Genomic DNA, 18,481 nt, shown 5'->3' on the forward strand with positions numbered 1-18,481 from the left:
AGCGAGACTCCATCTCAAAAAAAAAAAAAAGAGGAAGTGAGCAGCCCCCAACTTGGGTCTGATCCCCCAGAGCGGAGCATCCTGACCCAACTTCACCAGGTCCTTGCAACCTCCCTTCACCACTATCTTTCCCCAAATACTTCCAGCCCAGCTCCCAACCCCACCCCCTGCCTGACCCACACCCCGTTCTCAGCTTCGCAGCATCCCAGCCTCTATGCCCTGGACATCGTGCGATGTCCCCATTGCACAGGAGGGAAAGCCCAGATCCCACTGGGAGAGCCGCCCCTGTGGCCAGAAGCCCTCGGATCCGGATGTCGGGGGTTCTAAACTGAATAAATAAATAGGAAACGTCTCCGATAGGTTTTGCAGGATGTTAAGAACAGGTCCCACCTTGTCCTAGGGCTGGGGGCTGCCTCGCAGGAACTTAACCCTAGCAAACCCACCTCCGTCCCCATGGCAACCGGGGCGGGGCCCGACCCGGATCCGCGGGTCGCGCCATCCGGCAGCTGCTGGGAGTATCGCCCTCAGAGCGGGAGGAGGAGTCGGCGCCTCACCTACTGGCCCTTTAAGAGGCTCCGCCCGGCAAGTCCGCCACGCGCTCCCGATTGGTCCCGAGCGCGGCCGAGCGCAGCCGAACTTGACGCACCGCCCGCCGCCTTCCTTACCAACCTCCCACGCGGCTCAGCAGCCTCCCCAGCCAATCGCCGGCCGGCGCGCCGATCGGTATCTGCATGGGCACGCCCCGGGGGAAGGCCTCACCCAATGGGACCGTTCGCCGAGGCCTCATTAGCATGCCGGGGGCGGGGAGGGGCGGGGCAGTCGGCGGGGGTGGGCTGCGGGCGGTTGGTTGGAGCGTCGCGCAGTCGGGAGGTCCGGGAAAGTTTCTTTGGAGGTGAAAACAGCCGCGGAACTCCGGGCCCTGCGAGGGGGCGGGGGTGCGGGGGTCCCAGGGCCGGGCCGGGGTCTTTCCTGGGCCGGGGGGAACCGGCCTAGGCCTCCCGGGGGGCAATCGCCCAACAAAGGATTCTTGGGGCGCCCGCCCTCGAGGACTTCCCCGCCCCCGGATCCGGCCCCCCCAGCGCTCCGGGCCCGGCATCCCGGGGCTCTCCATCACGGGATACCCCAGTTCGCGGTCCGCCATCAATCAGCCCAGGCGCTACTCAACTCCGCCCGCGTCCGTGTTCCAGGTCCGGCCCGGAGCAGCCATGTCCCACGGCCCCAAGCAGCCCGGCGCGGCCGCCGCGTGAGTGCACCGATTCCCTCCCCACGCCCTCGCTGCCTTCCCGGCTGCAGCCCTAGCTCCTGAACCCCCGCCCCAGTCACCCCGGCCGGGGTCTCGACCGCCCCCAACCTGGGTCAGGGGGCTTCTCCCTCCATCCAATCCTGCATACCCCACCTCGGCCTCCAGCCCCTCCCAGGAGCCCCGCTTGTCCCACCTTCCGCGGATACTGACCCCATCAGACCCTGCTTCCTCGGGCTCGTGCACTCTCGCAGCAGCCCCGTCGTCGGGGGTCTAAAAGCCTTGGGGTAGGCGTTTGGGGGAGGGGAGGCTCTAGGGACGGGGCTGACCTCGGTATCCTTGGCTCCAGGCCGGCGGGCGGCAAGGCTCCGGGCCAGCATGGGGGCTTCGTGGTGGCTGTCAAGCAAGAGCGCGGCGAGGGTCCACGCGCCGGCGAGAAGGGGTCCCACGAGGAGGAGGTGAGAGTCCCTGCGCTGAGCTGGGGGAGGCCCCGGGCTGCGGCCCCAGCCTTGAAGTCCCGCCCCAGGCTGGATTTGAATTGCTTGTGGCTCCGCCCACAGCCCAGATTTTCCTCCGGAAGCTGAGACCCCGCCCCGTGCGAGCTGCCACGCCCCTGACAGGTCCTCTGCCTCCCTAAGTCCAGGCCCCGCCCACCACACAATGCCAGCTCTGCCCACTCTAAGGTCCCGCCCACTTCCACTCCTTGGGGGCGGCACCCTCCCCATGGTCCTGTGGGCCCTTTCTCCAAGAAGCCACGCCCACCAAGCAGAGGCCACGCCCACAATCTAAGTAAACACCATCCCTGTGCTCAAACCTCGGCCCATAGTCTCTGGGATCCCCTCATCCCTGGCCAGGGACCCCTCTAAACCACCGTGTCCTGACTCCTGACTGGGCCCTACCTCCATCTCTTCCGGGTTCTTCCTCCCAACTAGGCCCCGCCCCGTCCCCGCCCATACAGCATTAGGCCCCGCCCATGTCCCTCTGAGCCCCGCCCCAGTACGCCAGGCCCCCCTCCCAACGACGCAGCCCGGTTCTGCAGCCGGTGAAGAAACGCGGCTGGCCCAAGGGCAAGAAGCGGAAGAAGATTTTGCCGAATGGGCCCAAGGCACCGGTCACAGGCTACGTGCGCTTCCTGAACGAGCGGCGCGAGCAGATCCGCACGCGCCACCCGGATCTGCCCTTTCCCGAGATCACCAAGATGCTGGGCGCCGAGTGGAGCAAGCTGCAGCCAACGGAGAAGCAGGTGAGCGGGGCGCTGAGCAGGGCCGACGGACCCCCGTACTACCAGTAGCCCCGACCCCCAAAGGATTCCACGTGCAGGGCTTTTCCTTCTGCCTGGTGAAATGCCCACCCATGACCAGTTTTTGTGTGTGTGTGTGTGAGATGGAGTCTTGCTCTGTTGCCCAGGCTGGAGTGCAGTGTCGCGATCTCGGCTCACTGCAACCTCCACCTCCCGGGTTCAAGCAGTTCTCCTGTCTCAGCCTCCCAAGTAGCTGGGATTACAGGCTCCAGCCACCACGCCCTGCTAACTTTTGTATTTTTAGTAGAAATGGAGTTTCGCCATGTTGGCCAGGCTGGTCTCGAACTCTTGACCTCAAATGATCTGCCCACCTCAGTCTCCCAAAGTACTGATATTACAGGCATTAGCCACCATGGCCAGCCGATGACCAGCTTTTGGGGGCGCGGCTAGCAAGAGGCAAGACAGATCGAAAACTGGGTGACCAACAAAGATATGTCTAAGAAGTCAGGATAAGGCCTGGATTTTTTGTGAAATCTGATTTTCGTATACTGTTAGTTTAAAAATTGCAAAAACATCACGGAAATGTAACAAAAGCCACCACCGCTTTGCACCCCTGTAAGTGAAATTTCAAAGAGAAAAACGGGTGCAGGAGGGAGTCTAGGTATCCACATACCCTGGAGGTTGGGTGCCTGCGCATGACTCTGGCGCCCAGGAGTGTCTTGTCAGGGCGGGAGTTGGGGATGAGCCTGGGGCATGGGAAGTGATGTGGGAGCTCAGAGGTCCTTGAGCAACAGGCTGAGGAGCCGGTTCTGTCTGTCTGGAGGGAATAGGGAACTATGGAAGGTTCAGGAGAGGGGAGGGTGCTGTGAAAGCTGAGTGATGAAGACTGGGTCCTGGCGTTAGAGGCTTCCCCTGCCTCAGGTCTTTTGGTGCTGTTCCCCAGCGGTACCTGGATGAGGCCGAGAGAGAGAAGCAGCAGTACATGAAGGAGCTGCGGGCCTACCAGCAGTCGGAAGCCTATAAGATGTGCACGGAGAAGATCCAGGAGAAGAAGATCAAGAAAGGTGGGAGGGGTCAGGCGCGGTGGCTCACGCCTGTAATCCCAGCACTTTGGGAGGCCGAGGTGGGTGGATCATCTGAGGTCAGGAGTTCAAGACCAGCCTGGCCAACATGGTGAAACGCCCCCCCACTACTAAAAATACAAAAATTAGCTGGGTGTAGTGGCACGGTGCCTGTAATCCCAGCTACTCGGGAGGCTAAGGCAGAGAATTGCTTGAACCCGGGAGGCAGAGGTTGCAGTGAGCCAAGATGACTGCACTCTAGCCTGGGCGACAGGGCAAGACTCCGTCTCAAAAAAAAAAAAGTGAGAGGGGCCGGTGCGAGCAATTGGGGTTCTGCTCTGTGGGGTGCGACCTCTGCCCAGGCAGGGCCTCGGCTCCATGGGGCACAGTCCCGTGGGATGGGCGGGGAAAAGATACATAACCAGAGTGAAGGGGGCTCACTCGCTGCAGCGATGGGGGATGCCCAGACGCGGGGGACTCAGGTGGGGAGCTGGAGTCGGCTGAGCAGCACTGACCTAGGGTGCAGGGCATGGTCCTTGGAGGCCTGGGAGGCTGACTCTGCCCTTCCCCTCCCCCGCCAGAAGACTCAGGCTCTGGGCTCATGAACACCCTCCTGAATGGACACAAGGTAAGCGACCTTCCTCTTCTCAAAGCACCTGGGGGAGAAAGGTCTGGAGGCTTCCAGAACCCTGAGCCAGAGCTCCGGGGAGAAAGCGATCGCCACACGCCCAGATGTGTGCAAGCAGGGGCGGTACCACTGCACCGTGGGGACGCTATTGGTGGCACTCCCACCCGGGGTGCCCCAGGAGACCCTCCTAGGCTTGGGACACACCCAGAAAGCGTGGCTGCCCCCTACCACCAGCAAAATTGCCACTTTGTCCCTTCCTGTTAGGGTGGGGACTGCGATGGCTTCTCCACCTTCGATGTTCCCATCTTCACTGAAGAGTTCTTGGACCAAAACAAAGGTGAGCGTTAACTGCGGTCCTGATGCGAACTCCGTGGAAGTGGGTAGTGGAGCGGGGCGTGGGCCAAGAGGGCCCCAAGGCTGGAGGAGACGGATCGGGAGGTTTCCTATGAGCGCCCAGGTGCGCGCCGTCGCCCTAGCAGCTGATGTGGAGCAGGAGGCAGACGGCGCAGTGAGGGAAGCCCAGTGAGGGAAGCCCGGGCAAGGGGCACGTCCCTGGCAAAAGCCCGGCGGTGCGGGAGAGGGGAGGCGCAGGCTCTGACCCCGCTCCCCCTACGCCCGGCGCAGCGCGCGAGGCGGAGCTTCGGCGTTTGCGGAAGATGAACGTGGCCTTCGAGGAGCAGAACGCGGTGCTGCAGAGGCACACGCAGAGCATGAGCAGCGCGCGCGAGCGTCTGGAGCAGGAGCTGGCGCTGGAGGAGCGGAGGACGCTGGCGCTGCAGCAGCAGCTCCAGGCCGTGCGCCAGGCGCTCACCGCCAGCTTCGCCTCACTGCCGGTGCCGGGTGAGGGCCCCGCCCCCATCTCCCAGTCCCCGGCCTGGTCACCGAGGCTCCCCGCCTCTTCCACAGTCAAATTGCCTCACTTTATCGCTGCCCCTTATGCTAGGTCACCTGCCCCGGCCTATTGCCCTCAGTTATTACATATCCTTTATTTTTACCTTTGACTTTATTTTATCTGAGCGTTTTGACGATTTGCTTTCATTCTTTTATTTCGAGTTTGTTTCGACCCTTTGTTTTGCTGACTGATCATTTGTTTTCCTTTACTTCGATTTCCTGATTTGTCCTTTTTAATCATGACGATCTCTTTGAGGTTTTGAAACTTATTTTTGAAATTTGACTATTCGCGATTGTTCGCCGACTTTATGGTTCTTTCATAGTTTCTGATTTTACGATTGACCTGTTTCTTCCTTTGCTGCTGGCGACATTGCCTCTGAGAGATTCCTTTACGCTTTTCGACACGTATTCTTACGCTTTGAGTACTTTTTCTGTTCTGCTCGATGGATTTTAGTTTCTCGAAGTTATTCCTGATTTTCTCGATTTGTTTTCTATTCAGGATTGTTCTTTAGCGATTTTGACGCTTGCCTTTACTTTTGTTTCTTTGTCTCTGCGATTCTTCCAGGGCCTGTTGATTTTATTTCCATCTTTGCGCTTTGCCTGTCTTGCCTGAAGCGCTTCTTGGCAGACCCCGGCCTCGAGTCACCCTACCTCTGCCCCTGAGCTCCCCGCTCACACTCGCACCCTTGCCTCACCCACTACCTGTCCCCAGGCACGCTAAACGCCCCACGCTTGGGCACTCTGACTTCTACATGGGTCCGCTGTAATTTGTTTCTGGCCGGAAGGCCACTCCTGCGCAGCACGAAGCTCATCGGCCCCGTGATCAAGGGTGCCCCACGAGTCGCCAGGTGTAGCCGGGCGAAGCGGGCGTGGGCCGATTCTGCCCCAGGTGTGTCCGGGCCTCTATGTTCCCAGCCCGCTGGGGCCGGGTGGGGGCTCCAGCATGATCTTACTAGGAGACCACTGGGATCGACTCATGTCAGCCCCACATGCACCAGTGTTGGATGGCCGGGATGTTTCTGGCCGTGATCCCGATTTTGGTGACCCACTGGGGCACCAGAACTTCCCCAAAGCTTCTCAGGGGTGGATCCCAGTGCCCGGTTATGGGTTCAACGCCTATACCTCCCAACCCTGGCATCTGTTGAGCAGCTGATGGGCCATATGGCCTCTGGGGGTTCCCTAGGCCGGGTGGGGGCCAGAGATGATGGGGTCTCTGCATCCCAGGCCCTCCGGGCCTCTCGCTTCAGCTTGTGCACCTGTAGGAGCGGGCGGCCCACCATGCAGAGGGAGGCTGTGGGCTGCCTCCTGGCCCCACCCCCTGCGGGGATGAGAGGCTGGGGTCCACCCTTGGGGCCCTGGTCCTCCACCTTAGCTCCAGCCCCTAAAATTAAATTTCGCAGCATCCCTTTAGCTTCAGTCTCCCCAGACCCTGGAACCCAGAAAAGCACTTCAAGGCCGGGCTACACCCATAGAAGAACCAAGATACAGCATGAGTGTAGCCTCCTCGGAGGACAGCCCTGCAGCTATACTGGCTCTCCACTGGCTCTCTGGGCCACCCGGGCATGGGGCAGGCCGAAACCCACCCCTAGCACACAGCAGGACCCCCAAATTACTTTCACTATATAGAGGGGTCTTGTGCCCTTGAAACACAGGCTTTGCTTGTGAGGGACTTGCGAGTGTCCCATGCCTGTACCCCAGTAGTGGGGCGTATACCCATCCTGCCCTGCCGGCCAAGGGACCTGGTGAGGTGGTCCCTTCCCACTGCTGGATCAGTTTTAAATAAAAACAAGTAAAATGTGTGTTTTAAGCTGTGAGGTGTGTAGGTTGTTTGGGGTGATGTGGAGGGGTTCAGAGAGTGCAACCTGGGCCCCCCACTTGACAGCATCCCTGCTGGGAAGCCAGGCCTGCTCTCTTACCTCAGCAGGGGAGCCTCCGGAGTTTCTCGGATATAGGGAGACAGGAGACCCAAAGCGTGCCCGGTTAGAAGAGAGCAAGTCAATGGCAGGGCAGGCGTGCATCCCTCCCACCTGAAGTTGTGTACTGTGGGCTCAGCACACATCGGGGACCCAGGCACAGGGGATGATCACGGCTGCTCAGTTCATCCCTTCAACTTGTGTGTCCGCCGCGAGGGTTCAAGTCCCTTTGTAGTACACTGACTTTGGGTGGGCCGCGGTTTTGTTTATTGTGTAAAATACACAACATAAACCTTACCATTATATAGCCATTTTGTTTATTTATTAGAGACCACGATCTCGGCTCACCAGCCAGGCTGGAGTGCAGTGGCCCAATCATAGCTCACTGCAGCCTTGAATTCCCTAGGCTTAAGCGGTCCTCCTGCCTCAGCCCCCCCAAAGCCCAGGATACGAGCATTGAGCCACCACGTCTAGCCATTTTAGCCATTTTAAAATGCACAATTCAGGCATTTGGTACATTCACAATTTTTGTGCAATCATCACCTTTACCTAATGTCCAGCACATTCTAATCGCACCCCAAAGGAAGTCCCGTCCTCATCAGCAGTCTCTCATCCCCTCTGGCTCCTGGCACCCATAAAATCCCCTTCCTACCTCTGTGGATTGACCTGTCCTGGATGAGACCCTTTTACAGCATGATCTTTTTTTTTTCAGGCCCAGTCTGCGGCTCTGTCACCAGGCTGGAGTGCAGCGGCGCAATCTCGGCTCACTGCAACCTCCACCTCCCCAGCTCAAGCGATTCTCCTGCCTCAGAAGCCTCAGCAGGTAGCTGGGACTACAGAGGCGCCACGCCACCACACCCCAGCTAATTTTTTTGTATTTTTAGTAGAGAGACGGGGTTTCACCGTGTTAGCCAGGCTGGTCTCGAACTCCTGACCTCAGGTTATCTGCCTGCCTGCGACCTCCTAAAGTGCTGGGATTACAGGTATGAGGCCACCATGCCCGATTTGTGTGTCCTTTTGTATCTGGCTTCTCTCTGAGTGTGATTGTCCTCAAAAGGTCATCCAGCTGTATTAATCAGAGCCATTCCTTTTGGTGGCTGTCATGGTCCAGCGTGTGAATGAATCGCTATATGGACCCATCTATCTGTGTCAAAGGACTCTTGGCTGTTTTTCTACCATTTACTTGTGGGTGCCGCTGCTGTGAACATTCATGTACATGCTTTTGTTGGAATGACCATTTTCCATTCTTTTTGGAGATACAGATTGCTGGGAGTTCTGGGTTTGGCTTATTTTGTTATGCGTGTGTGTGTGTGTGTTGCTTGATGACAAACCTTTCCAGAGACTTTTGCATTTAATAGCCATACATACAAGACATCCTAAAATTTGGAAAACCATCCACAGCTGGCAGGTGAAACCCCATCTCTACTTTTTTTTTTTTTTTTTTTTTTTTGAGATGGAGTCTCGCTGTCACCCAGGCTGGAGTGCAGTGGCGGGATCTCAGCTCACTGCAAGCTCCGCCTCCCGGGTTCACGCCATTCTCGGCCTCCAGCCTCCCGAGTAGCTGGGACTACAGGCTGCCACCTCGCCCGGCTATTTTGTATTTCTTAGTAGAGGCGGGGTTTCACCATGTTAGCCAGGATGGTCTCGATCTCCTGACCTCGTGATCCCAGCCATCTCGGCCTCCCAAAGTGCTTTGGGATTACAGGCTTGAGCATACCCGGCCCGGCCACCCATCTCTACTTAAAAATATTAAAAATTAGCCACGGTGTGGTGTCAGTGCCTGTGGTCCCAGCCTCGAAGGAGAACTGAAGACGAGAAAAAATAAGGAGTGAGCTGTGAAACACAGCACTACAGTGAGCAGATACACCACTGCACTCCAGCCTGGAGGCGTGAAAGACTCCATCTCAAAACAGAGAAATAATCTGAACCCCCAGAACCTCTGAATGTGACCTTATTTGGAAATAGGGTCACTGCAGATATAATTAGTTAAGATAGAGTCATTACTGGAGTAGCGTGGGTCCTAAGTCCAACATGACCAGCTCTCCTTATAAGAAGATAAGAATTTGGACACAGACACAGAAGAGACAGCCAAGTGACAACAGAGGCCAAGACTGGAGTTATACATCTAGAAGCCAAGGAGCGTCAAGGAAGGCCACCCAGCGGAAGCTGTGGATGTCAGAACAGATTCTGCCCGGGGACTCTGAGGCCCTGCCGGTTTCTTGAATTCTGGCCTCTGGAGTTGTGAGAAGGATCAGTTCTGCTGTTTATGTCTCCCCATTTGGTGCTTTTTGTTTATTTTATTTTTTAGGGGTGGGGGTCTCACTATGTTGCCCAGGCTGATCTTGAACTCCCTGGCTCCGTGTCCTCCTGCCTTAGCCTCCCAAAGTGCTGGGATTACAGTTGTGAGCCATTGTGCCCACCCCATCCCACACTGCTGCTGCTGCTTTTTCAGACAGAGTTTCGCTCATGTCACCCGGGCTGGAGTGCAATAGCCGCGATCTCAGCTCACTGCAACCTCCACCATCCAGAGTTCAGCGATTCTCCTGCCCCAGCCTCTGGTAGCTGGGATCACGGAGTGCCTGCCACCATGTCTGGCCTAATTTTTGTATTTTTAGTAGAGATGTGGTTTCACCATGTTGGCCAGGATGGTCTTGAACTCCTGACCTCAGGTGATCCACCTGCCCCAGCCTCCCAAAGTGCTGGGATTACAGGCATGAGCCACCATGCCCAACAGCTTTTTTCTTTGAGACAGGGTCCCACTATATTGCCTAGGCTGGAGTGCAGTGTCACAGTCATAGCTCACTGCAGCGTCGACCTCCCTGGGCTCAGGTGAACCTCCCACCTGGTTCTCGTGAGTAGCTAGGACCACAGGTGCCTGCCATCACTCTTGCCTAATTTTTTTTTTTTTAGATGGAGTCTCACTCTATTATAGCCCCAGGCTGGAGTGCAATGGCTCGATCTCAGCTTACTCCACCTCCCAGGTTCAAGCGATTCTCCCATCTCAGCCTCCTGAGTAGCTGGGATTACAGGCACTCACCATCACGCCCAGCTGATTTTTGTATTTTGAGTAGAGACAGGGTTTCACCATGTTGCCCAGGCTGATCTCAAACTCCTGACCTCAGGTGATCCACCCGCCTTGGCCCCTCAAGGTGCTAGAATTACAGGCGTGAGCCACTGTGCCTGGCCAATTTGTTCCTATTTGTGAGATGGGGGTCTTGAACTACTGGGTTCAAGCAATCAGCCTCTCAAAGTGCTAGGATTACAGGCATAAGCTACTGCGCCCAGCTGTTTCTTTGTGGTTGAGACAGGATCTTGGTCTGCCACCCAGGCTGGAGTGCAGAGATGCCATCACAGCTCACGGCAGCCTGCACCTCCTGGGTTCAAGCCATCTTCCCACCTCAGCATCCCAAGTAGCTGGGACTACAGGTGCATGCCACCACACCCAGCTAATTTTGTATTTTTTGTAGAGATGGGGTCTCACCTGGTTCCTCAGGCTGGTCTCAAACTCCTGGGCTCCCAAAGTGGATCCTCCCAAAGTGGACCCCAAAGTGCTGGGATCGCAAGCAAGAGCCACCTCACCCCACCCAGTGTGTGGTGCTTTGTTACGGCTGCCATGGGAGACTCACACAACCCGATACTGCCAACCCCCGTCACTCTCCACCCCAGTTTCACCCTTTCCTGGCACAGGTACCACCACCTCAAATTTAGAGTTTCTCATTTCTAGGCAGGCCTGGAAAATACCATTTTGCATCAGTTTTTTTATTTTTTTAAAATAATTTCAGCATACAATTCAGTAGGTTTTGGTACATTCAAAAAGTTGTGTGGGCTGGGCACAGTGGCTCACGCCTATAATTCCAGCACTTTCAGAGGCCAAGGCAGGCAGATCACTTGAGACTGGGAGTTTCTAGACCAGCCTGGCCAACACAGTGAAACCTGGTCTCTACTAAAAATACGAAAATAGGTGGGTATGGTGGCACATGCCTGTAATTCCAGTTACTTGGGAGGCTGAGGCAGGTGAATCCCTCTCTCTTTCTCTCTCTCTCTCTCTCTCTTTTTTTTTTTTTTTTTTTTCCAGACAGAGTCGTGCTGTCTGTCCCAGGCTGGAGCGCAGTGGTGCAATCTTGGCTCACTGCAACCTCCGCCTCCCAGATTCAAGCAATTCTGCTTCAGCCTCCCGAGTAGAGATGGGGTCTCACCATGTTGTCCAGGCTAGTCTCGAACTCCTGATCTCAAGCGATCGCATGCCTCAGCCTCCCAAAGTGCTGGATTACAGGCGTGAGTCACCACGCCAGGCCTTCTATAAACTTTCTTACCTCATCCGAACCCTTCTGCTACTTTCTTTTCTCTCCCCATGTTCAGTTTGTGAGGCTCCTCCCAGGCGGAGGCTGTGTCTGGCTCTGCTGTAGGGCCCGCCACTGCAGGCAGGATGGCTGTTTATTGAGCCAACATTCCTGGGTAGGAATCTGATGGATACATAGGTGTTTCCGGCATTGCATTCCAGTGGATTTTTACCAATGCCTCCTGGTGCCTGGGGTCTCCTCCCTCATCTGTGACCTGGACATCCATTCACTCCTCACCAAAGATCACTGAGTACCCGCTGTATGCTAGGCACTGCGCCCTGGGCACTGGGCATGGGGACAGAGCAGGGGAACAGCCCCCGCCCTCCTGGAGCTGACATTCCTCCAGTCCTGGAGACAAACAGGACGCCAGATGAAATAAAATAGCAGCTGGGGGCCGAGGTTTATGCCTGTAATCCCAACACTTTAGGAGGCTGAGGTGGGAGGATCCCTTGAGGTCAGGAGTTCAAGACCAGCCTGGCCAACATGGTTTTAAACCTCATCTCTATTAAAAATACAAAAAAAAAAAAAAAAATTAGCTGGGCGTGGTGGTGTATGCCTGTAATCCCAGCTACTGGGGAGGCCAAGGCATTAGAATTGCTTGAACTTGGTGGGCAGAGGTTGCAGTGAGCTGAGATCGTGCCACTGAACTCCAAACTGGGTGACAGAGTGAGACACCAGCTCAAAAAAATAATAATAATAACATCAAAAATAATAAAATAAAATAAAACAATGACCTCGCCTAGCAGAGAGTAAGTGCCCAAGCACCCTCAGCCATCCCTGTCCTTTTTTTTTTTCCTTTTTGAGATGGAGTCTGGCTTTGTTGCCCAGACTGGAGTGCAATGGCACCATCTCGGCTTACTGCAACCTCCGCCTCCCGGGTTCAAGTGATCTCAGCCTCCCGAGTAGCTGGGATTACAGGCGTGTGCCACCGCCTCCGGCTGATTTTTGTATTTTTGGTAGAGACGGGGTTTCACCATGTTGCCCAGGCTGGTCTTGAACTCCTGACTTCAGGTCATCTGCCAGCCTTGGCCTCCCAAGGTGCTGGGATTACAGGCGTAAGCCACCGCTCCGGGCTTGTCCCTGTCCTTATTTGTGGTCCCTGTTCTTCCAGGGTCCTGAGCTCAGGACCCCCAGACTGCGGGTATCCCCGGGGAGGGCGCAACTGGCCCTCGCAGGGCCCGGACACCTGGGGCCCAACCCACCCCTGCGCACCCCGCGGTGTCGCCTTCCCGGGCGGCTCGGGTTCCCGGATCCCCTTACCCGGGCTTCTCGGCTGTCGCGTCCTGGGCCGGGGGAGGGGAGGCTTCAGGAAGCGACGGATCCGGCGGCGGCGGCGGCGGCGAGGGCCCGGGTGGGTGACCGAACTTCTCCCGCCATGGAGGGCGCAGCGGCCCGGGAGGCCCGGGGGGCCGAGGCCCCGCGCGCGTCTGCGCCCCCGCCCGCGCCCTCGGAGCCCCCGGCTGCGCCCCGCGCCCGCCCGCGCCTGGTCTTCCGCACGCAGCTGGCGCACGGGAGCCCCACGGGCAAGATCGAGGGCTTCACCAACGTCCGCGAGCTGTACGCCAAGATCGCCGAGGCCTTCGGGATCGCGCCCACCGAGGTAAGGACCCCGGACACCCGCGCCCGAGACCATCCGCCTGATGTGGTGAGGGGTGGGAAGCTTGGACGCTGGACGGGAGACCCCAGATCCCCGGATCCCAGACGTCGGGGTGGCTGACTAATCGCCGGATCTCAGAGACGCAGCCCTCAGAGAACGGGGTGCCACACCCCAGGGTTCCCCTTTGCACGCTCTGCGCAAAAGATGGGGAGGTCTTAGGTCTAGAGGACCCCTAGATATTCCAGAAAATCCTCTGCGCAGACCTCGCTTGGAGCGGACCCCAGCCCTCGGGGAAGCTCCTCTGTGCTTCCTGGGAATAGCTGGCATCTGGGGTTCCAGATGGTCCCCTCGGAGATGGGGCGTCTGAGGCCGTGGTGCGGTTGGGGGGTTCCTGGGCAGTTTTCCAATCCGGGTCCGTTTGGTCTGCAGCCCCCAGAGGGCGCCAGCAGATTAAACCTGGAGGTCTGGGGGCTGGAGGTCCTGGAGGTATGGAGAGGGGTCTCCACCTGCCGGAAGCCGCCTTCTCCCTCCTCTCTCCATTCTCGGGAGGTCCCACGCCCTGCCCTTTCCCATGGGCTGGGATCCTGGTCGCTGGGGACAGGGGCCTGCGCAGACAGGGCGGCTGCGTGGGAGGATGCGTGCCCTGGCTACCTCTGCGTTCCTTCTCCCCCGGGAAGATTTTATTCTGCACCCTCAACAGCCACAAAGTGGACATGCAGAAGCTCCTAGGGGGCCAGATAGGCCTGGAGGATTTCATCTTTGCCCACGTGCGAGGCGAGACCAAGGAGGTGGAGGTCACTAAGACAGAGGACGCTCTGGGGTTGACGATCACGGACAACGGGGCCGGCTACGCCTTCATCAAGGTGCCCGGGAGGGGGTGGGCAGGTGGCCTCCTGGGGTCCAGCAACTGCCCTCACACTCTGGGTCGACGTGGGTTCTGGGGATTCGAGGCGGGTGGCTGGGGTTGCCCTGCCAGCGACGCTGGATCCCTGCAGAGAATCAAGGAAGGCAGTATCATCAACCGGATCGAGGCAGTGTCATGGTGACAGCATGTGAAGCCATCAAGCCACTCCATTGTGCAGGCTGCCTCACGAGGTAAGCCAAGATGCTCAGGGGCACTTGCAGAGTCCCAGCCAGCCTGCCTGCCTGGGTACGTAGAGGCCGGTGTGTGGGCGGGCTGGGGAGCTCTTTCCCGAAGTGGTCAGTGAAACAAGTGGTGCTGTGTTGGCTAGGCTAGGAGCTTTTTTTTTTTTTTTTTTTTTTTTTGGGGCGGAATTATACTTTCTATGGGCACTTGGCTGGAGTACAGTAGCTGATCTTGAATCTCAGCTCCTGCAACCTCCACCCTCCCGGGTTCAGTGGTTCTCCTGCCTCAGCCTCGAGTAGCTGGGATTACAGGCACCCGCCATTCGCCCTGGCTAATTTTGTATTTTATTGAGATGAGTTTCACGTCTTTTACCAGTCTGGTCTAGAACTCTTGACCTCAGGTAGTCCCACCCGCCTCGGCCTCCCAAAGTGCTAGGATTATAGGCAGAGCCACTCCTGCTTGGCGCAGCCTAGAGACTTGCCAGAAGTAGTGCTTTGAGGTCATGAGTGGATTCTAGAGATAGGAATGAGAAAAGTTTTCTTTCTTCCTTTTTTTTTTTTTTTTTTTGGTAGATCTCAATATGTTACAGGCAGGAGGCAGTGGATGCGATCTCAGCTGGCTGCAACCTCTGCCTCCCAGTTCAAGAGTTTCTCACCACCTCAGCCTCAGGAGAAGCTGGGATTACAGGCGTGTACCACCATGCCAGGATAATTTTTGTATTTTTAGTAGAGATGGGGTTTCATTATGTTGACCAGACTGGTCTCAAACTCCTGAGCTCAGGTGATCCACCCGTCTTAGCCTCCCAGGCTGCACAGGGATTGGCGTGAGCCACTGCGCCTGGCCGTGCCAGCTAATTTTTAATGTTTTTCTTTTTTTGAGATGGAGTTTCACTCTTGTTGTCCAGGCTGGAGTGCAGTGGCGCGATCTCGGCTCACCGCAACCTCTGCCTCCCAGGTTCAAGTGCTTGTCCTGCCTTAGCCTCCCAAGTAGCTGGGATTACCCAGACAAGAACATACCTAGATTGAGGCTCCTGCCACAAGGAGGGTCCCAAGCAGTCCCTAGAAGAGGGAGAATGAGGGCATGGGACTGGGACGTTAGTTCTAAACTTGCTCCATTACACCTCATTCTGGACTTGTGATTTAGTTTGCTGGGGACGGGAAGTGTGGAATCTCGAAAGGGTCTCTGGAGATTCGCCGCAAAGGAGGACTTTGAAGGGGAGGAAGATTCTAGAAAGGCTCGGCTGGTGGCCTCCCAGGGTTTACAAAGATGTGGCTCCACCCAGAACCCATGGCCATCCCTCACTCTGTTCTCTCCAGATATGATTGGCCAGAGAAGTCGGTCCAGCAAATGTCCCGTAGAGGCGAAAGTGACCAGTGGGAGGGAGACCCTGCGGCTTCGTTCTGGGGGGGCTGCCACAGTGGAGGAGGCGGTGAGTGAAGGGGAGGGGTTCTTCCCAGGCTTCTGCACCTGCAGTTCTGCCACTGAGTCAGTGTGGCCTTGGGCAAGAACTTCTCGGAGCCTCGGTTTCTCTGCCTGCAAAATGGGTCCTCGTTGAAAGGTGGGGCAATGATGTGGGTACCAGCACTACTGACTCATGTGAGGGTCCAGTCCACTCTAACCTTAGGGGTGGGGGTCTGGAGGGGCTGGGCTGGAGGGCTTCAAAGTTTTTCACCCCTGACTTCCCTCTCCTGTGCCCTCAGCCCAGTGAGTTTGAGGAAGAGGCATCCCAGAAGGTTGATGACCTGCTGGAAAGCTACATGGGCATTAGGGACCCCGAGCTGGGTAAGGGGCCAGGGTAAGCTGGGGGGCCCTGGCGGGAGGGCAGCCTATGGGAGGAGGCAGGGGTCCCAGCGGGAAGTTTGGAGTGGGGAGTGCCCTCACTGACAACCCCTCCGGCATGGCCCGCAGCGTCCACCATGGTGGAGACGTCCAAGAAGACAGTGAGCGCCCAGGAGTTTGCACGCTGTTTAGACTCCGTCTTGGGCGAGTTCGCCTTCCCCGACGAATTTGTGGTGGAGGTGTGGGCCGCCATCAGCGAGGCCAGGGAGGCCTGTGGCTAGTCTGCCCTGGGGGAGCCCAGCACAGCCCCAGCCTGGAGCCCCGCCCCCTGCCCCAGCCCTGCTCCAGAACCCAGCCCAGATCGGAGGCCAAGTTCCTCTCTAGAGCTCAATCCAATTTGGAGCCCCAGCCCAGCTCCAGAACCCAGCCCTTCTCTAGAATCCAGCCCAGATCTGAGGCCAAGCTTTGTGCTAGAGCCCAGGCCAGCTCTGAGACCAAGCCCAGCATTGAGAACAAGCCGTGTTCTAAAACTCAGGCCAGCCCTGAGACCAAGCCCAGCTCTAGAACCCAGATGAGCTTTGAGACCATGCCCAGCTCTAGAACCCAGATGAGCTTTGAGACCATGCCCAGCTCGAGAACACAGATGGGCTCTGAGACCATGCCCAGCTCGAGAACCCAGATGGGCTCTGAGACCATGCCCAGCTCGAGAACCCAGATGGGCTCTGAGACTGAGCCCAGCATAGAGACCAAGCCCTGTTCTAGAACTCAGGCCACCTCTGAGGCCAAACCCAGCTCTAGAACCCAGATGGGCTCCGAGACTAAGCTCAGCTCTAGAACTCAGATGAACTCTGAGACTAAGCCCAGTATTGAGACCAAGCCCTGTTCTAGAGCCCAGGCCAGCCCTGAGGCCAAGCTCAGCTCTAGAACCCAGATGGGCTCTGAGACTATGCCCAGCTCTAGAACCCAGATGGGCTCTGAGAATGAGCCCAGCATTGAGACCAAGCCCTGTTCTAGAACTCAGGCCAGCTCTGAGACCAAGCCCAACCCTAGAACCCAGATGAGCTCTGAGACCAAGCCCAGCATAGAGACCAAGCCCTGTTCTAGAACTCAGGCCACCTCTGAGGCCAAGCCCAGCTCTAGAACCCAGATGGGTTCTGAGACTAAGCTCAGCTCTAGAACTCAGATGATCTCTGAGACCAAGCCTAGTATTGAGACTAAGTCCTGTTCTAGAGCCCAGGCCAGCTCTGAGACCAAGCCCAGTTCTAGAAACCAGATGAGCTTTGAGACCAAGCCCAGCCTTCCCAGGTTCCAGATAAGTTCAGAGACCAAGCCCATTGAGACCAAGCCCTGTTCTAGAACTCAGGCCACCTCTGAGGCCAAGCCCAGCTCTAGAACTCAGGTCAGCTCTGAGACCAAGCCCAGCTCTAGAAACCAGATGAGCTCTGAGACCAAGCCCAGCTCTAGAACCCAGATAAGTTCTGAGACCAAGCCCAGCATTGAGACCAAGCCCTGTTCTAGAACTCAGGCCACCTCTCAGGCCAAGCCCAGCTCTAGAACTCAGGCCAGCCCTGAGACAAAGCCCAGCTCTAGAACCCCGATAAGCTCTGAGACCAAGCCCAGCATTGAGACCAAGCCCTGTTCTAGAACTCAGGCCACCTCTGAGGCCAAGCCCAGCTCTAGAACTCAGGTCAGCTCTGAGACCAAGCCCTGCTCTGAAGCCCAGGCCAGCTTTGAGATGAAGCTCATCTCTAGAATCCAGCTGAGCCCTGACAACAAGCCAAGCTCTGGAACCCAGACAAATTTTAAGACCCAGACCAGCTTGGAGACCAATCCCAGTTCCAGAATCCAGGCTAGTTCGGAGACCAAGCCCTGCTGGAAAACTCGAGCTGACTCTGGAACTCTGGACAGCTCCACAATGCAGCCACACCTGGACACTCGGTCTAGCTCCAGAACCCCAGTTAATTTTGGAACCCATGTGAGATTCATGAAGCAACCCAGCTCTGGAACTCCAGCCAGCTCAGGATTCAGAGACAGCTCCCAAACCAAATCCTATTCAAGAACTCAGACCAGCTCAGAAACCCAGGTCCACACAACTGCCCAGTCCAGATCCCAAGCCCAGTTGCATCCCCACCCTGCAGCCCAGTCCAGCGCCAGTGACGATTCCAGCTCTGAGACTGAGCCTAGCTCTAGAACCCTCACACCTAGTGCTGGACAAACCAGGCTCCAACTGGGTAGTGACTGCACCAGCTCTGGAACCCCATCCATCTTGGAAGCAAGGCCCAGCTCCAGCACACAGCTTGGTGCCAAGTCCCACTCTTCCTGCAGAATGCAGGTCAGCTCTAGAATGCAGACCAATTTCTAGGCCTGGCCAAGCTCCAGAGCTCAATCCAGCCCAGGCACTGCACTCAACTCTAGAACTCAGCTCAGTTCTGGAGCACAGGCTGGTTCTGAAATCCCAGCCAGCTCCAAAACACAGACAGTGGCTGAGACCCAGCCAAGTTCCAGAATCCAACTAAGCTCAGGAGTCCTACCTAGTCCTGGGACCCAGGCCATCGCAGCAACAGAGTTCAGCTCCACAGCCCCGTCTAGTTCTGACAGCAGGCCCAGCTCCAAGACCCAGCGCTGCCCAGGAGCCTCGGCTCCAGCCTCCTGACCCACCCACCGTCCCCCTGCCAGTTTCTAGGTACCAGCTCCAGACCACAGCC

The 18,481-nt window shown here is 57.1% G+C and overlaps 2 protein-coding genes across 2 annotated transcripts; both read left to right on the top strand.

Moving 5' to 3' along the window:
• The first annotated feature begins 816 nt into the window (after window positions 1–816).
• On the top strand, window positions 817–12,672 carry HMG20B (high mobility group 20B). The gene is made up of 9 exons (XM_031659075.1): window positions 817–892; window positions 1,188–1,243; window positions 1,590–1,698; window positions 2,280–2,483; window positions 3,424–3,544; window positions 4,123–4,169; window positions 4,434–4,506; window positions 4,794–5,046; window positions 12,489–12,672. The coding sequence occupies exons 2-9, from the start codon at window positions 1,206–1,208 to the stop codon at window positions 12,670–12,672; spliced, it is 1,029 nt and encodes a 342-aa protein (XP_031514935.1). The 5' UTR covers window positions 817–892; window positions 1,188–1,205.
• A 16-nt stretch (window positions 12,673–12,688) lies between these two features.
• Window positions 12,689–17,067, top strand: GIPC3 (GIPC PDZ domain containing family member 3). The gene is made up of 6 exons (XM_031659076.1): window positions 12,689–12,913; window positions 13,588–13,773; window positions 13,906–13,952; window positions 15,141–15,426; window positions 15,698–15,779; window positions 15,906–17,067. The coding sequence occupies exons 1-6, from the start codon at window positions 12,689–12,691 to the stop codon at window positions 16,055–16,057; spliced, it is 978 nt and encodes a 325-aa protein (XP_031514936.1). The 3' UTR covers window positions 16,058–17,067.
• The last annotated feature ends 1,414 nt before the right edge of the window (window positions 17,068–18,481 follow it).

This window comes from Papio anubis, chromosome 20, assembly GCF_008728515.1.
Source record: "Papio anubis isolate 15944 chromosome 20, Panubis1.0, whole genome shotgun sequence".
In the NCBI taxonomy this organism is placed as follows: Eukaryota; Metazoa; Chordata; class Mammalia; order Primates; family Cercopithecidae; genus Papio; species Papio anubis.

Bases quoted from the DNA above. Each gene is read 5' to 3' on its own strand.
- HMG20B (XM_031659075.1), top strand. From the start codon at position 1,206: ATGTCCCACGGCCCCAAGCAGCCCGGCGCGGCCGCCGC. The intron at 3,545-4,122 runs GTGGGAGGGGTC...CTCCCCCGCCAG, and splicing joins GGAGAAGAAGATCAAGAAAG to AAGACTCAGGCTCTGGGCTC. The intron at 4,507-4,793 runs GTGAGCGTTAAC...CGCCCGGCGCAG, and splicing joins GTTCTTGGACCAAAACAAAG to CGCGCGAGGCGGAGCTTCGG.
- GIPC3 (XM_031659076.1), top strand. From the start codon at position 12,689: ATGGAGGGCGCAGCGGCCCGGGAGGCCCGGGGGGCCGAGGCCCCGCGC. The intron at 13,774-13,905 runs GTGCCCGGGAGG...GGATCCCTGCAG, and splicing joins CCGGCTACGCCTTCATCAAG to AGAATCAAGGAAGGCAGTAT. The intron at 15,780-15,905 runs GTAAGGGGCCAG...CATGGCCCGCAG, and splicing joins CATTAGGGACCCCGAGCTGG to CGTCCACCATGGTGGAGACG.